This window comes from Thalassophryne amazonica, chromosome 13 (genome assembly GCF_902500255.1).
Source record: "Thalassophryne amazonica chromosome 13, fThaAma1.1, whole genome shotgun sequence".
NCBI lineage: Eukaryota > Metazoa > Chordata > Actinopteri > Batrachoidiformes > Batrachoididae > Thalassophryne > Thalassophryne amazonica.
Genome location: NC_047115.1, coordinates 3,473,467 through 3,489,310, shown reverse-complemented (window position 1 = coordinate 3,489,310; position 15,844 = coordinate 3,473,467). Strand labels below are relative to the sequence as shown.

The 15,844-nt window shown below is 41.4% G+C and overlaps 1 protein-coding gene across 3 annotated transcripts in view; it reads right to left on the bottom strand.

Moving 5' to 3' along the window:
* Positions 1-1,187: 1,187 nt before the first annotated feature.
* The window catches only part of LOC117522929 (echinoderm microtubule-associated protein-like 4), a 90,637-nt gene continuing 75,980 nt past the window's right edge, over positions 1,188-15,844 (bottom strand). For all 3 annotated transcript variants that reach the window (XM_034184351.1, XM_034184352.1, XM_034184353.1), the window contains 6 exons: positions 10,161-10,249; positions 9,878-9,975; positions 9,702-9,789; positions 8,802-8,900; positions 8,386-8,516; positions 1,188-5,135 (listed from right to left, as the gene is read on the bottom strand). In XM_034184351.1, the coding sequence (XP_034040242.1) occupies positions 4,650-5,135; positions 8,386-8,516; positions 8,802-8,900; positions 9,702-9,789; positions 9,878-9,975; positions 10,161-10,249 (991 nt within the window). In that variant the 3' untranslated portion in view covers positions 1,188-4,649. The remainder of the gene's footprint in view (positions 5,136-8,385; positions 8,517-8,801; positions 8,901-9,701; positions 9,790-9,877; positions 9,976-10,160; positions 10,250-15,844) is intronic.

Here is a 15,844-nt window from a genome sequence, read left to right as displayed (position 1 = left end):
TAGTGCAATTTTGCATGCGTTTTTTTTTTTTTTTTTAAACAGCGCATTGTTTTCTGCGTCCTTATCAGGCGGGTCGGTTGTGGCACTGGTCGGCATCACCGCGATTGCTCTCACTGCCTCCGATGCGCTTACTGAGTCTGCGGGCTCAGTAAACGCAGCAGCGGGCCACTCACACCACCCTGCTGTGCGGAACTGCGCCAAATCTGGCAACAGGTCTAGAGACTACGCTCGCTGTTTTGATGCGGATGTTGACCGCAGCCGCAGAGCTCCGTGGCCACCGAGAGAGGACTTGGATTCTTTGCGGGTCCCGCATCCATACCTCCGGAGGCAGTGAGCGAAGGGAGAGTTCTGCGTGTGTCTGTTTATAATCTTCTAGCACCTGAAGAAAAAAGAGAGTGTTTACACAAGAGAGAAAAGTGAGAAAATGTTAATGGCTGTTTGAGAAAAGTGTATAAAGTGTGTAGTGAGTGGCTTTACAGCCTTAAAACATCTATAATAATTGCAAAAAATAGCACTGACTACTTCGCGGATTTCGCTCATCACGGGTTATTTTTAGAATGTAACTCCCACGATAAACGAGGGACCACTGTAAACGCAAACAATAACAACGTCTATAAACCCAGAGAATATATTCACAAGACCTTAATTTAAATAACTTGTCCGAAATTAGTTTGGTTAAAATTTGAACCATAAGTTAAAAATGTATGCCTCTGGATGACTTGGGTGATATTGCCCTCCTATCAGTATGGGGTTAAATGAAATTAGTTTTTTTTGTGACCAGTTCTCCTTTGCCTGCAGAGGATAGAGCAGTTTCTTCTAGAAGCAGCTCTCCTGTTTGCAGAGGGTAGAACTACATCTGTTCACCTTTGTTTACCACGCTAACGGTCTAAAAATTATCAGACAAAAATTTATCGGAAGATAATTAGTCCGATAATGGCTTTTAAAGTTATCTGAAGATAATCCGATAATGAAAACATTATCTTCGATAATTATCAGATTATCGGAACAGTGCCCACCACTGCAGCCACGGTAACAGACAAATGCAGTTCACAGTATGCTACACATTTTGACAATTTTTTTATTTTTTAGCTACATTTCAAACATTTAGCTTTATTCTGTCTCCATGTGAATTATTTTGGTTAAGTTCAACCCTGAAACAAGACAAGACAAAAAAAAAAAACCTTTAGATTCTCACATTTTTCAAAACATTTATTTGCATTTTTTAGTTGAAATCTTCAGTACAGTCCTCTGACAGGAATGCATAAAAGACATGATTGGCTCAAAACATTGTCACATGATCATTTCCAACATCATCATCATGGATATCAACGTCGTTACTGAATGATAAAAACCCACAGGCCCCGCCCACCCTCATAGTGATCCTACCCCCCCTCCCTGAAACTTCAGGTGTGACCCTGACGTGCCCAAACCCTTCAGACAAAACAGACTAGTATTAAAAAAAAAAAAAAAAAAAAAAAAAAAAAAGAGAAGCATAAACACCAACATACAGACCAGTATATTATTATAGCCCCCGCCCATTCCCAAAACAGTCAACATTCAAAAAGTACTTTGAACAGAAATGGTCCAGGAGAAAAATCAGACATCTTTATGATATTAGGAGTCCTAAAAATATATAAATTAGCCAATGAGGTGAGGAGCATTTGATCAACAACCTGAACATTTTCACCTGATTGGCTCATTGCATGAATTTGTTATCCCAGAGGAGCTGCTGCCCCCTGGTGGTGTAGATGAGCAGAAATATACAGACGCTGGTCGTCATGCTGATTATTTACAAACACACCTGAAGCGTGTCCACAAACAGCAACACCCCCAAAACCACACCCACACCTCCCCGGATTTCAAAATAAAAGCTCACCAGTTTACAGTTTACATTTAAGTGGGGTTACAATGACAACACGATCACGTGTCAGTTTATCTGGAGAAGTTACAACTCATAATTTACTCTTGAGGTTTAACGTCGTCGTGACAAGTCAAAGTTATGATTTATTTTGATACCTGAAACTCTTGAGTCATCAAACCCGGCTGACAGCACCTGAATGTTTTAAATGTGTAAAGACGTATTGATTATTGATCAATGAAGTTCATGTTATTGATTCTGAGCTCTTTCAAATCCAACCTGGTTTCTAAGCAGATACTCAGAAACCATTTTTTAGGACCGAGCTGTCGTCTCTACTGTGCATCGTCATGGAGACAAAGCCCAGCGCCACCGGTGAGTCACGTGACGTTTAATTTTAAAACAATTCAGCAGTTGTTCATGAAGACAGTCAATCAACACAGAAGAAGAAAACCACCAACATTCAAGTTGGCACCGCCGCTCAAACCTTCAACCATTTCTGCTCAACTTTTTTTTTTTTTTTTTAAACGAGGCACGTAGCTGTACGGAAGATCACAAATACCCAAACAAAGGGGAAATCCACAATTTTATTAGATCTGGTAAATTCAGGCAAACTATACACGATTAAGAAATACAGAAAAATGTACTTTATCTGTATTTTATTATTATTGTGGCATAAATTTCTTGCAACATCTCAAAATTAACTCACTCGATGCCATTGACTCTAAAACGCATCTTTTCCGATAGTAACGCCCCGCGCCAAAGACGCGTCATCGAGCCAATTTCTTTTCTTTTTTCTTTTCTTGTGGTATGTTTGTTGTTGACATGGACATAACACTCAATTTTCTATGGGTCTTGAAAAACATTCAAATACTGAAGAAATCCTGGCTCTGGGATGTTCTGAACTTTGAAAATGGCTGGCACTCATTGAGTTAAATGAGTACTTCTACCACCAGGTTTTAGAAGGAAGTTAAAAGGCAATGATCCAATCACACTGCAGACTCCATCTGCGCCATTAGCTTTACCGCGAGACACAGAGCAGAAACTTGCATTTATTTCTCCATCATCAGATTACAATCCAATTTTAAGCATGTTCACCACACAGAACATCTATTTACCGAAAACAAAACTTGGATCACCTATTTTGGGCCAAAGTTAAACTGCTTGTTCACAAAATTATCAAAACATGCTAACTAGCTTTACCCCATCTGCACAGAAAAGTTTCACACAAGCTGCAATCATCTTCAACACAATCACAACTATTTAGTTAAAGAGGATTCATCAGATTTCATACCATCACTGTAAAAACACAGGACAGTTAGCAAAATGGAGCTAAATGCTGACTCGTGCCAGTGTTAGCTTAGGAAACATTTCAAATGAATGTTCAATGCTGTTTGTTTACACACAAAATATAAACTGGCTAGATTCTGCAAGCTAACTAGCAAGCTTGTGGTATCTCACCAATTTATGTTTCATTTCCTGCTAATTGCCCATTTTAATAAAATGCAACAGAATAAAAAGTCAATTTGATACCAAAAGTATAACTGGACCTGAAACTAACTGCACATTTTGCTCCATCATAGTTCTGTTGGTGAGCACAAATTTGCTAAAGTGCATCGAACCACATCTGTCCCTCGCGTCAAAGTGAGAATGACAGGTAATGGATTTTTTTTTTCTTCTTTTTGAGGGGATTTATTTTAAAATTAGGTCTGTTTTTTTTTTATTAGTTCTTAATTCAAATTTTAGCATAAAGACCTATTTTGTTCCCCTTCCATCTCTTTGACAAAGTCCTCCACAGACAGAGGGCGCTGTGACACTTCGTATAATTGATGCAGCCAACGTCAGGCTCGTGCTGTCGTACAATTGTTTGCTGAATTATTTCATTCTGTGTTCAACAAAGTCGCACTAGCTGCTATTGGCGACACGCGATCCCTGCTAACAGAACGAGCCCAGAACAGAACAGTGATCCCCGCGGGTTGTGTTGTAGCTAACATGTTGACTGTGTGAAGCTAATCATCATACAGTAATAAATTGGAAAAAAAAAAAAAAGAAATCACTGATCAGTTAGCACTAAGCTAACACTAAATCTAATCCAACATCCTGAAAACCTTCATGGTGACTCAGGAATCCTGTTTTCACGTTTATATTTAAAGTGGAGTTTGAACTTCGATCACAAATATCTCACATCTGCAATGATTTTAGCGTGATTCACATGAATGGGAAAGGAAAAAACCCTTTTGAGAAAGTAACGCTGAGGTCTGTGTAATACTTTTATTTTCTTAACATATATTGTATCAAACATTTCTCTTGTGAAGTCAACAAAAGAAAGTATTTCAGGCTCTTTGGGACATAAAAGTGTTGCTGCTGTGCTGCTAACGCTAACAGCAGCCTGTGGCTAACTAAGGCATTAAAATCCATCATTTTCTCACAATCTCAGCTCACGGCTTCAAAAATATTTTAGCCTTGCGGTGTCGATTCCCACATTTGTCCCAACTTTGAGCGGGAGGTCTTTGATGCGTTTTTTTTTTTTTTTTTCCCATTCTGGATGTATCAAAGGGGACATGTGACGCACCTAGCTAGCATGCTAGTTGCCTGTGGGGACGCTTCTATCACAGCTTGTGATTGGATGGTACCGTCAATCAGCTGATCACAAAATCCTCCTGTGGCAAAGTGTGATTAGGCTCCGCCCAGGATGTCCAGGTGTGATGATGGTGTTTGTTCAAGGTGTATGATCACATTTTAATCAGAAAACTCCGAAACTTGAACGCCGACACATGCACAGCACTGTGCGAGTCTACGAAGGCGGAGTGAAGGGCGGGAACCCTTCGTCACTGGGCGTGGCTGTGTCGTCGCTAGGATCCAGGCTGTCCTTGAGACTCACCGTGCTGTCAGAAGGGGGTGGGGTGGCCTCTGAGTGGGGTGGAGTTAACTCTGAGATGGGTGGGATTAGCTCGTCAGGGGGTGGGGTTTCAGGGGAAGGCTCTTCAGTTCCATTGGCCGTTGGAGGAGAAGGAGCAAGTGGTTCCTGAATGGGTGTGGCCACAGCAGGAGGTGGAGGACTTGAAAAGGAGTCCTTCCTCCACTGGGTGGCGTTATGAAGAAGGCTGTCACTCAATGAGAGGGCGGAGTCACTGGGAACCAATGAGGGTGTTTTTTCCACCAGTCGCCACTGCATGATGCTGGTGTCCTTCCCACCGGTGGATATCAGGTGACTGTCGTTAAACAGGAAACTAACATTGGTCACATGACTGCTGTGGGCGCTGTACTTGTGGCTGGGAGCCTGTGGACAGAGGAGGCGGGAACAGATCAATAGTCAATATTCTGATGATACACACATTAAAAAGACAGACAAAGACTCACCCCACGGCGCGGACCGCGTGCAGCACTCACCCCACGGCGCGGACCGCGTGCAGCAGACTCACCCCACGGCGCGAACCACACACGCAGCAGACTCACCCCACGGCGCGAACCACACACGCAGCAGACTCACCCCACGGCGCGAACCACACGCAGCAGACTCACCCCACGGCGCGAACCACACGCAGCAGACTCACCCCACGGCGCGAACCACACGCAGCAGACTCACCCCACGCCGCGAACCACACGCAGCAGACTCACCCCACGCCGCGAACCACACGCAGCAGACTCACCCCACGGCGCGAACCACACGCAGCAGACTCACCCCACGCCGTGAACCACACGCAGCAGACTCACCCCACGCCGTGAACCACACACAGCAGATTCACCACCAGTGGTGGGCACACCTCCGATAATCCGACAACAGATAATTATCGAAGATAATGTTTTCATTATTGGATTATCTTTTTAGATAACTTTAAAAACCATTATCGGACCAATTATCTTCCAATTAATTTTTGTCCGGTAACTATTAGACCGATAAAGTAAACAAAGCTGAACAGCGACAAGCATTTTTTTTAAAATTTAAAATCAGTTCAGCACCTACCTGTTAAAAGTTTTGTAACAGATGGACAGTTATACCCTCTGCTAACAGAAGAGAGCTGCTTCTATGAAAAGCGTCTTTATCCTCTGTAGACAAAGGCGAAAAAGCCAAAAAAAAAAAAAAAAATTTCCTTTAACACCATACCAATATGCCGGCAATATCACCCAAGTCATCCAGCGGCATACATTTTTAACTTATGGTTCAAATTTTAACCTAACCAATTTTGGACAAGTTATTTAAAATTACTGTCATGTCTGAAGTTTTATAAAGTGAAAATATCAGATATATGTTTTAGTTTTAAAGTAATGTGCTAATTTTTAAGGTTTTGTGAGCACATGCTGTTTCCAGCAGTGCATTATGGGTAGGATGATGTAATCTCAGTACAATCACGATGGGACAAATGCATTTCAGACACTCTGGGTTTATAGACGTTATTGTATTTGCGTTTGTTAAATTCCACGCATTTTAAATGTAGCAGACAGGGATTATCTGGAATTTTGTTTTCAAGGCCTCTACTGCCATCTACTGGCCAGTAGTGTTCATGGCAGTATTTGCCCTAAGTACTAAGCGTCTGGGCACCAAATCAACTTTTTGGCTTTGTAAATGGCTTTTTTTTTTTTTTTTTTACAAATAAAGTTTAAAAACAAAACAGAAAAAAAAACCCATTACAAGGCAGCTCTGCGGTGTTTGCACAGACAGTGCGAGCGGTTAGATGCTTGTAGCTCTTCAGCAGCAGGATACCCTCACGACGGCCGACCAGAATAATATCAAACAGGTTTGATTTTCATTGGACCATATGATCAGCGATCAGGAGGTGGTCCTGAGATGTTAAACACAGCTTGTTACTCCATGTACTACACGATGCAGGATGCGCGATTAACCTGAAACTCGGTCCAAAAAATTCCTGCATGAAAAATCATCTCGCACAGTGTAAAGCACATTTTACAAGATATATACTATATTTTAACTGTACAAATGACAGAATTAACATTAATGGAGTTATTCTATCGGTATTAATGTTATTTATAAATCAAAACCATAAGTCAGCATGACTTTATTTTTCAAGACCTCCGCCTGACTGAGCGCTGTGACTGATAGAGAGTTAGCTTCGTGGCTGCTCTCAGAGTGCCTCTGTGCTGGGAGCTCTGTAGTGAACAAGTGCTTCCAGCAGGGGCAGAATGTTCAAAGACAAAAGTGTGGCCTCATTGTTTGGGTCTGTTGTTACTTTTAATATTACTAGAAGCTGTTGTGGCATTAAAACTTAAATTCGTTTTACTAGTAGTTGTAAATGTACCAGAGACAATATTGGAATTTATCTGTTATCGGTTATCTGTAACTTCCGATACATTTTTGGGTGGTTTATTGTTTTATCTTTATCAAAGATAACTTTTCAATTATCTGACTGTTATCGAAGTTAATTTTTTGGTTATCTGTGCCCACCACTGTTCACCACACGCCGTGAACCACATACAGCAGATTCACCACACGCCGTGAACCACATACAGCAGATTCACCACACGCCGTGAACCACATACAGCAGATTCACCACACGCCGTGAACCACATACAGCAGATTCACCACACGCCGTGAACCACATACAGCAGATTCACCACACGCCGTGAACCACATACAGCAGATTCACCACACGCCGTGAACCACATACAGCAGATTCACCACACGCCGTGAACCACATACAGCAGATTCACCACACGCCGTGAACCACATACAGCAGATTCACCACACGCCGTGAACCACATACAGCAGATTCACCACACGCCGTGAACCACATACAGCAGATTCACCACACGCCGTGAACCACATACAGCAGATTCACCACACGCCGTGAACCACATACAGCAGATTCACCACACGCCGTGAACCACATACAGCAGATTCACCACACGCCGTGAACCACATACAGCAGATTCACCACACGCCGTGAACCACATACAGCAGATTCACCACACGCCGTGAACCACATACAGCAGATTCACCACACGCCGTGAACCACATACAGCAGATTCACCACACGCCGTGAACCACATACAGCAGATTCACCACACGCCGTGAACCACATACAGCAGATTCACCACACGCCGTGAACCACATACAGCAGATTCACCACACGCCGTGAACCACATACAGCAGATTCACCACACGCCGTGAACCACATACAGCAGATTCACCACACGCCGTGAACCACATACAGCAGATTCACCACACGCCGTGAACCACATACAGCAGATTCACCACACGCCGTGAACCACATACAGCAGATTCACCACACGCCGTGAACCACATACAGCAGATTCACCACACGCCGTGAACCACATACAGCAGATTCACGTGTCGTATTGTGAAGTCTTTGCCAAAAAAACAAAACAAAAATACAGCCCTAATATTTAACTTTATTTCTCTTGACAAATATCTTCAAAAAAAATTTGTTTTTGCTAATTAAGTGATCCTATTTTCTACATTTCAGGAGAATTCTCAAAATGTCTACTTTACAAATGTGTTTCTTCAAACGCGTGACACCAGCTGAGCTGGCAGAATGTGGGCGGGGCTTTACCTTTGGCTTGGAGCACGGGTAGGCGAACAGGTGAACTTTGCAGAAGTCGTCAGCCAGAGCGATGACCTTCCTGTTGTGAGATCGCATCAGCGCGTTGATGTCGGTGCCATCAGAGCCCTCTGGCCACACCCCTAGAACACAACACATTAGCACACCACACTCATCTTCCAATCACAGCGTCTGAAACAACCAATACAAAAAAAAACAAAAAAAAAAACACCAACGCCGCTCAACAGCTTTTAATCCTGTTCATCAAATCCAAAACTGAACCTAAATTCAAAACCATATTCACAATTCCAAAATCATGATTATGACGATACAATTGATTCATAGTTCTGACACCGACATCTTGGCATCTTCTCTCATTTCCATTTGGTTTTAGTTGTGATGTCATAAAGACCTTTGTGTTCACTGACCGAACACATGGAATCCCAGCACACACGTGTATGTGGTCCAGTCGATGTCTTTGCACTCTGAGCGGTTCCTGATCAGCTTACAGCCGTTTGGGACGTCCCCTGAGAAAACACACACACACACACACACACACACACACACACACACACACACACACACACACACACACACACACACACAGCAGCAACAGGAACTTCCTCAGTCAGTGATTAGCATCAACGTACTAAAGATCAAAGACTCAGTCCAAAGGTTTAGCTGCTGGATCAGTTCTACAGACTCGCCCTCGGTCCTCCTGTGTCCTGTCCAAACATGCTGAGGGTGTGGCCTCAGAGGAACCACGAGGACCAGGAACTGCTACAGGATGGAGGAGGTGTGGCTTTGGCCACAGAAGGCGGAGTTATGGGAATAGAGGTTGGAGGTGGTTCACGACCCGGACAAAGAAAACAAAAAAGAGGCGGAGTCACAGCTTTAAATGAGTTCAAGTATTCAGGACTGATGATCCCTAAATAAATAAATAAATCCACTGACTGAGGACTCGAGACCAAACCAGTTCCAGAGGATCAGTGGAATCATCTGGAACCAGGCAGAGTTCTGTGGACTCAACAGGAAGTCCAGCAACAAAAACACCAAGATTTACATTGAGAGTGATGGTGCGAGAGACACGCTACGGCTCTAATGTGAGGTCAGAAACCACTCCAACAGGAAGTGCAGGGACAGAGGACAATCTGCTGTGGTGACCTCTGACCTTAAACACACAGGAGAAAACCGAGGGGACAAAGCTCCTTTCAGACACACAGAACCGAGAAACCGTCAGAATGTCTTCTGGTTCTGTACCTGCTCCCAGACAGATATGTATAACAAGACCTAGCGCTTTGTGGCGATTAGCATGGTGCAGTACTCACAGTAAAGGATCTCATAGTCTCCAGAGTTGGACATAATGAAGTTGTTGTCTGGGGACCAGTCCAGGTGTGTGATGTAGCTGGAATGTCCCTGTTAAAGCACAAACCCAGAACAAAGCTAATGTCAGCACCTGATGCTAACAAGCTAACCTAGTCGAGAACCGCGGCGAGACTCTTACCGAACACTTTCCGTATCGGCTGTACTTGCGTCCTTTCTCCGTCACGATGTAGAGGTAAATAAAGTTATCGTGAGATCCAACCGCCAACAGCGTGCCGTCTACAGGGGAGGAAACGAGGAACCGAAACGAGGAGACCAGATGTTACTGCAGTGCATTGTGGGACTTGTAACAGCTGTCATGCAAACAGCCTTGTACCTTTAAGTGTGTCTTATTTATTAACATTTAAAATCTGACTCCGCCTACACACTCTATTGGCTGATGAGTTAGTTATGACTCCACCCACCTACAGAGAAGCGCATGACTGACAGCTGCTCGTTGCCGTCAGTGTGGATCGCCACCAGGTCAGTGGAGTCGGCGTCGAGGACGTACCACCTGCAAGAGGCAGGACAGTTAGACCATTATGCACCTGGACTGCACGTCAAACAACATGCTAACTATTGTTATTATTTATTATGTATTAGTTTCACAGGGACGGTACACATTAACGAACATTTCTGTAAATGTGTCAGTATTAACTCAAGAGCCAGTTTTCAACTGCTGTCCCTGGGCAAGGTGCACAACGGCAACAACAATAAATTAAATCAATTAAAAGTTCATCAATGCACAACAATATAAAAGGCTACACACATAATATGGTATGATGAAAACAGGGTTATTGTCTACAGAAGCAGCACACTGTATTTACAAAAATGCAGCAGGTCACATGATCCTAACCCACAATGTTGGTTTGATTTCAGCCAGTTTTTTAGTGGAGTCTTAAGTGACAAACGTGGGACATTGTCTTATAGAGAGCAGGACGCTGTTCCAGATGTCCCAGCCTCTGAGCGAAAGGACAAAGGTGGTCCGTCTGTCAGCACCTCACAGTCTCCTCTGACCACAGACCGAGCGGCTCTGCCAGAAGGAGATTTTAGAAATATCTTTACTGGTGGTGGTGCAAGTCCACAAAGTATTCTGTATGTAGTACAAGCATATTTAAAGTATCTGAAATGACCAAAACTCTACAGTCAGAAAAGAACTAAATCTAAAATGGCAGCAGAGTGCAAATAAAGACCTCAAAGGCACTTTTTGGGTGCCCAAAACAAAGCCTGACCAAAACATAGCACAGAACAGTCCTGTCAGCTGGTAAATGGTTCCATCTAGTGGTGAAAGTGGGGAATTCGGAACAGGTGCAATGAAACAGGTTTTCTGACAAATTTTTTTAATGCTTTTTACATAATGGATTTGTAACACAGAACAGTCCTGTCAGCTGGTAAATGGTTCCATCTAGTGGTGAAAGTGGGGAATTCGGAACAGGTGCAATGAAACAGGTTTTCTGACAAATATTTTAATGCTTTTTACATAATGGATTTGTAAACGAGTTGTTATTGCATGTGATTTGTGGACATATTGCACAGATTTGAGTCAGAGCTGCGTCAGTCACAGTCAGTCAGAGCTGCGTGTCGTCAGAGCGAGCTGCAAAAAGTTTGTACCTGAGTTTTCAGAGGTGGTGTTTGTAGTTGCCATCTGCCACGCCGGTGTTTGCCAACCCGGACAGTGGGAATACCACCTCAACCGGCAACTTAGCCCCGCGACTGGACAGCAACAACGTCCGAGGCCCAACGTGGTGAATTCACTGAGGCCGCGCGCTGCGTCATTAGAGCCGCGCGTCACGAGTGCCGCTTCCCCGAGGCCTCGTGCAGCCACCGCGGATCCATCAGCGCGGAAACACCGAGGCCGCGCGGCACCAGCGCAGTGCAGATCCATCCCGGTGACAAACAACGCAGGCTGTTAACATCGGCGATCGACAAGCTGCTCATAAGCCGACCATGGGGCCTAAGAAGGTTCTGACAGCGGAGGAAGGTGACGATATTAAAAAATCTCTGGACTTTCTATCAGAGGAGATTTCTGTTGTGAAGCAGCAACAGAAATCAATCATGGATCTGGTGGAGGAGGTGAAGGCATTACGGCTCCAGAATGCCGAGAAAGACCGGCATCTGGTGCAGCTGGAAAATAGAGTGGCTGAATTGGAGCAGTACACCAGAATCAACGACGTCATCGTCACAGGTCTTCACATCAAACCACGGTCCTACGCACGGGCGGTAACAGATGAGAGCGGAGGGGAGCCCAGTGAACAGGAGGTCAGCTCTGTGGAAAAACAGGTTGCTGATTTCCTCCTATCTAAAGGTATAGAAATGGATTTAAATAACATTGAAGCGTGCCACCCTCTGCCCCGGAGAAATGACGGTGATAAACGAACCGTCATCATGAGATTCATCAACAGAAAACACAAACAGCACTGTTAAAACAAGGAAGAAAACTGAAAGGGACAAACGTATTCATCAATGAACATCTCACCAAACGGAATGCCGACATCGCCAGGAAAGCACGCTTCTTGAAGAAACAGGGAAAAATCCAGCACACATGGACTTCAAACTGTAAAATATTCATCAAACTGAACGGATCACCAGAACAAGCAAAAGTCATGGCAATAAGGAACATCGAGGAGCTGGACAAATATGAACAATAGTGTTTCTTAAAGCGAGGATCTGGACAGATATGACCAATAAGGTATGAGGACACAAACACATCACAACACCATGACACAGACCAGAGGAACCTATTCATCTACTACCTATTCATCTACATCTGGAGACAAGAAGGATATAACTCAAAGGATTGCTGATCATGGAAAAGTAGAACTGAGAACATTTAAATACACAGACCACAATGTACTGGACTTGGAGCACGATATAGACCCAGACAATAATTTCTTCTCAAATATCAATGACAGTTGTTGCTATTATACAGATGAACAGTTTAATCGGATCATTAAACGGATAACAAATGATCAATAATCCATTTCAACAGCAGAAGTCTATATGCAAACTTTAACAACATTAAAGAATATTTAAGTCAGTTTAAAAAAATATTTAACATAATTGCTATATCAGAAACATGGATCAATGAAGATAAAGGAATGGATTTTGAACTGGATGGATATGAATTTAATTGTGTAAACAGAAAAAATAAGAGTGGAGGAGGAGTGGCTGTGTATGTGGATAAGAACATGGATTATAAAATAGTAGACAATATGACAACTGTGATTGATAACTTATTAGAATGTATAACTATTGAAATATGTGAAGAAAAAAGCAAAATGTATTAGTCAGCTGTATATATAGAGCACCAGGATCTAGTATTGAAACATTCACTGACTGTATGGGAAAAATGTTCTCAAAAACTAATCAAAAAACTGTGTTCATTTGTGGTGACTTAAATATTGATCTGCTCAATCCAAATAAGCATAAAATAACAGATGAATTTATCAGTATAATGTACAGTATGAGTTTATATCCAAAAATCACCAGGCCAAGCAGAATTACATCCCATAGTGCCACCTTAATTGATAATATATTCAGCAATGATATTGAGAATAACACTGTGAGTGGATTATTAATCAATGACATTAGTGATCATCTACCAGTTTTCATCGTTTATAATAGAAACCATCGGCAGAATCAGCCAGAGGAGAAAATAAAATACAGGCGAGTGCGGACAGAGGAAAACATGAACACACTAAAGAAGGATTTACAGGAGCAAAACTGGGAAAAGGTATACAGTGAAAGTGATGTTGATAGTGCATATGAAACTTTCTTACAAATATTTACATCATTATATGATAAAAATTGTCCAATTAAACAAGACTACAGAAAACAAAAAATCCAAGCTCGACCATGGATGACGAAAGGGTTACGAAATGCATGTAATAAGAAAAATACACTGTATAGAGAATTCATAAAACTAAAGACTAAAGAGGCAGAAAATAGATATAAGAAATACAAAAATAGATTAACTCATATTATACGGGTATGTAGGAAGGAATATTATAGTAACATATTATATAATAACAAAAACAATATTAAAGGAATATGGGATATATTAAATAGCATTATCAAAAATGGTAATAAAAAACAGAGTTACCCTCAGTATTTCATTGATAATAATGTCAAGAAGGAAAATAAGGATGAGGTAGTCAACGGTTTTAATAATTTTTTTGTAAGTATTGGACCAAGCTTGGCAGAAAAAATTCCCGATTCCCAATCTGAGGATTGGGATAATAATCTTATAGAAAGAAATCCCTGTTCAATGTTCCTCACAGCAGTGGATGGAAATGAAATTATAGACATTGTGAATAATTGTAAATATAAAACATCTACCGATTTAAATGAAATTGATATGGTGGTGGTAAAACAGGTCATTGAATGGATTGTAGAACCATTAACATACATCTGTAACTTATCATTTCAAACCGGTAAATTTCCCAATCAAATGAAAATAGCTAAGGTTGTGCCGCTGTATAAGACTGGGGATAGACACCACTTCACAAATTATAGACCTGTTTCTTTGCTTCCACAATTTTCCAAATTATTAGAAAAGTTATTCAATAATAGATTAGACAAATTCATAAATAAACATAAATTACTTACTGATAGTCAATATGGATTCAGAGCACATAGTTCAACATCACTTGCATTAATAGAATCAGTTGAGGAGATTACAAACGCCATAGACCACAAATTACATTCAGTTGGAATATTTATAGACCTTAAAAAGGCTTTTGATACAATCAATCATGACATATTAATCAATAAACTTGAACAGTATGGGATTAGGGGGTTGGTGTTGCACTGGGTGAGAAGCTACTTAAGTAACAGAAAACAGTTTGTGAAGTTGGGGGAATATACATCATCATGCTTGGACAATGCTTGTGGCGTCCCACAGGGGTCAGTATTGGGTCCAAAACTGTTTCTAATTTATATAAATGATATTGTCAATGTTTCCAAAATATTAAAATTAGTATTATCTGCAGATGACACAAGCATTTTTTGTTCAGGGGGGGATTTGCAGGAGTTACTGAGGAGGATCAGTATAGAAATGGGAAAATTGAAAATATGGTTTGACAGAAACAAATTATCATTAAACTTAAGTAAAACAAAATACATGTTATTTGGCTATTGTAATACAGACATACAGGTTCAGTTACAAGTCGAGGGGGTCGATATTGAAAGGGTACATGAAAATAAGTTTCTGGGGGTGATAATAGATGATAAGATAACTGGAAGACTCATATAAAACATATACAAAGTAAACTGTCAAGAAGCATTTCAGTTCTAAACAAAGCGAAACATATTCTGGACCACAACTCACTCCGCATTCTTTACTGCTCACTGGTTTTACCATATTTACAGTACTGTGCAGAGGTATGGGGTAATACTTATAAAGGTACAACACAATCACTATCAGTAATGCAGAAAATAGCTATAAGAATTATTCATAATACTGGCTATAGAGATCATACAAATCCACTATTTTTACAATCCAAATTCTTAAAATTCACAGACTTGGTTCATTTTCAAACAGTACAAATTGTGTATAAAGCAATAAACAATTTACTTCCAGCAAATATTAAAAATATGTTTAACAGATCAGGGGATTACAGTCTGAGGGGGAAATTTAATTTAAAGCATCAGTGGGCACGAACAACATTAAAAGGTTTCTGTATTTCTGTCTGTGGGGTGAGGATGTGGAACAGATTGGGAGTGGGGCTCAAGCAATGTCCAAGCATGAACCAGTTCAAACAGCGGTACAAAAATATGTTTTTTTCTAGGTATAGGGAGGAGGAAGGGTAATGAGGGTTAGGGTGTTTTTGTTTTTTGCTTCGGCTTGTAAATATATAGTATTTTGTATGTAAGTAGGTATGTGTAGGTGTATATTTATGTTTGTGTATATATGTATATGTGTATATATGTGTATGTACACTCAACAAAAATATAAACGCAACACTTTTGGTTTTGCTCCCATTTTGTATGAGATGAACTCAAAGATCTAAAACTTTTTCCACATACACAATATCACCATTTCTCTCAAATATTGTTCACAAACCAGTCTAAATCTGTGATAGTGAGCACTTCTCCTTTGCTGAGATAA